Source organism: Myotis davidii, unplaced genomic scaffold, assembly GCF_000327345.1.
Source record: "Myotis davidii unplaced genomic scaffold, ASM32734v1 scaffold545, whole genome shotgun sequence".
NCBI classification, from domain to species: domain Eukaryota; kingdom Metazoa; phylum Chordata; class Mammalia; order Chiroptera; family Vespertilionidae; genus Myotis; species Myotis davidii.
Window position 1 is genome coordinate 6,079 of NW_006296634.1, and position 1,921 is coordinate 7,999.

The following is a 1,921-nucleotide window of genomic DNA, read 5'->3' on the forward strand; positions in this document are numbered from 1 at the left end:
TGATCACCCACAACTGCCCTCTCCTGCCAGCCATCTTGTGGTGGCCATCTTGTGATGACGTCGCATGTGGCAACACCTAGGCTTTTATTATATAGGATAGTTTCATAAAAGATATGATGTTTTAATAACTTTTGAGTCTGAAATCTCTTATATTTTAATCTGGTTGCCTACTTTGAAATAAAGAATGTTTTTAGCCCATTAATACTGAGGTTCAAAGGGTCATGACCAGAGGTCCAAGAATGGGTTTCAGCATGGGTCCTGCAATATTATGCCAAATGGTATGCTGTGTAATTTTAAGGGGAGAATGGCCACATGTGACTTTTGTTGGATTCCCAAAGAGGTCAATGATTCCATCACCCTGTATGTAGCTAAGAACCAGTGAATTAGAAAAATGACCTAGCGGTAAATGATCTTTGCTAGAAACTTCAGGTGTGATACCAAATGGAAAGATAATTTCACAGACATTAGAAATAAAGCATTAAAAGATAGAAAATTTGAAAGGTGATATGGATGAAACTGATCATTGTTAACAGGCTTCATGTTATCACAGTTAACTTTTTCCTTCCTAGATAAATCTTTAAAACAACAAAAAACAGGAAAATTGCCAACTAGAATGTTTTGCAGATATTATAAGCCTATACACATGCCTTTAGCAAATTTGAATGACTTGATTGCATAATATAAATAACCTTATTTGCCTACTTTACTTGGAAGCATAAATCTAGGAGTTCTGGTTGAGTATCCTATATAATAAAAGAGAAACATGTAAATTGACCATCCCTCCACTATGCTCACCAGCCAATCAGGAGTGAGTATGCAAATTAACCTGACAAAGCTGGCAGGTTGATTTGCATGTGCAGGTGTCAAGTGCCCCAGGAGGCAATGGCAGCTTCTGGCTCCTGGGACCTTCGCAGGCCCTGGGAGGCGAGGCCAGCCATGCCTAGCCACTCCTGCGGGCTCCCAGGACCTTCGCCAGCAGAGAGCAGAGCAGGAGAGTGGGCGGAGAGTGGGAGGTGTGGAGGACTTGGCAGAGCAGGAGGCTGCTGGACATAGAGCAGAGCAAGAGAGAGGGTGGCTTGGAGGGTGTGGCTCCCTCTGTCACCCCAGCTTCCTCATCACAGCTGTGGAAACTGACAGCAGGGAAGAGGAAGTCCCACCCCCACAGAATCAGCCAGAATCAGCCATTGGTCAGACAGCTCTCAGCGGCCTGACAGCAAGGACTCTCATTCACCTGCATCTCAGACAGTGACAGTAGAGAGGTGAGACTATGTCTAAAGAACAACTGTTGATACAACATAGTTCCGCAGCCAAAAGATGCCGGTGTTATCGACAGAAAATGTCTGAAGAGCAAAGTGCGTCTCATCTTGAAAGAAGGCAGCACCTGTGACAGAATGTATCTGAAGACCATCTACTGGAAACATGTCACTCTGATGCCAAAAAACACCAGCGTCATCAACAGAAAATGTCTAAAGACCAACGTGCCTTTGAAGTTGAAAGAAGGTGGTAGCGACGACAGAATATGTCTAGAGAACAGTCATCAATAAGTACTACCAATACGGGTAGGAACTGCCTTCTCAGCAAAAATGGAGTACATGAGGATGCAATTCTCGAACATAGTTGTGGTGGAATGACTGTTCGATGTGAATTTTGCCTATTACTAAATTTCTCTGATAAAAAAATCATCCAATGGGAAATTTACTCAATGTAGCAAAGGGAAATGCCAAGTTCCTACTACCCTTCTCAGTGCTTCTTTCTTGGCATATAAAATAACTGATGCAAGGACACATTCTGCCTTTAAAATAGCTTATTTGAAACCTATCCATATGAGGAAAATACTTACAGAAACCCCATGAATCCTATTCCAGCCTTCCATCTTTATCTACCATGATAATTGTTCTTGTATCTATTTATCTGTAGGTAT

General features: G+C 42.3%; 1 protein-coding gene across 1 annotated transcript in view; it reads right to left on the reverse strand.

Annotated features, from left to right (window-relative positions):
* Positions 1 to 1,271: 1,271 nt before the first annotated feature.
* The window catches only part of LOC102765833 (protocadherin alpha-11), a 5,279-nt gene continuing 4,629 nt past the window's right edge, over positions 1,272 to 1,921 (reverse strand). The window contains exon 3 of the mRNA XM_015569583.1: positions 1,272 to 1,427. Within this exon, the coding sequence (XP_015425069.1) occupies positions 1,272 to 1,427 (156 nt within the window). The remainder of the gene's footprint in view (positions 1,428 to 1,921) is intronic.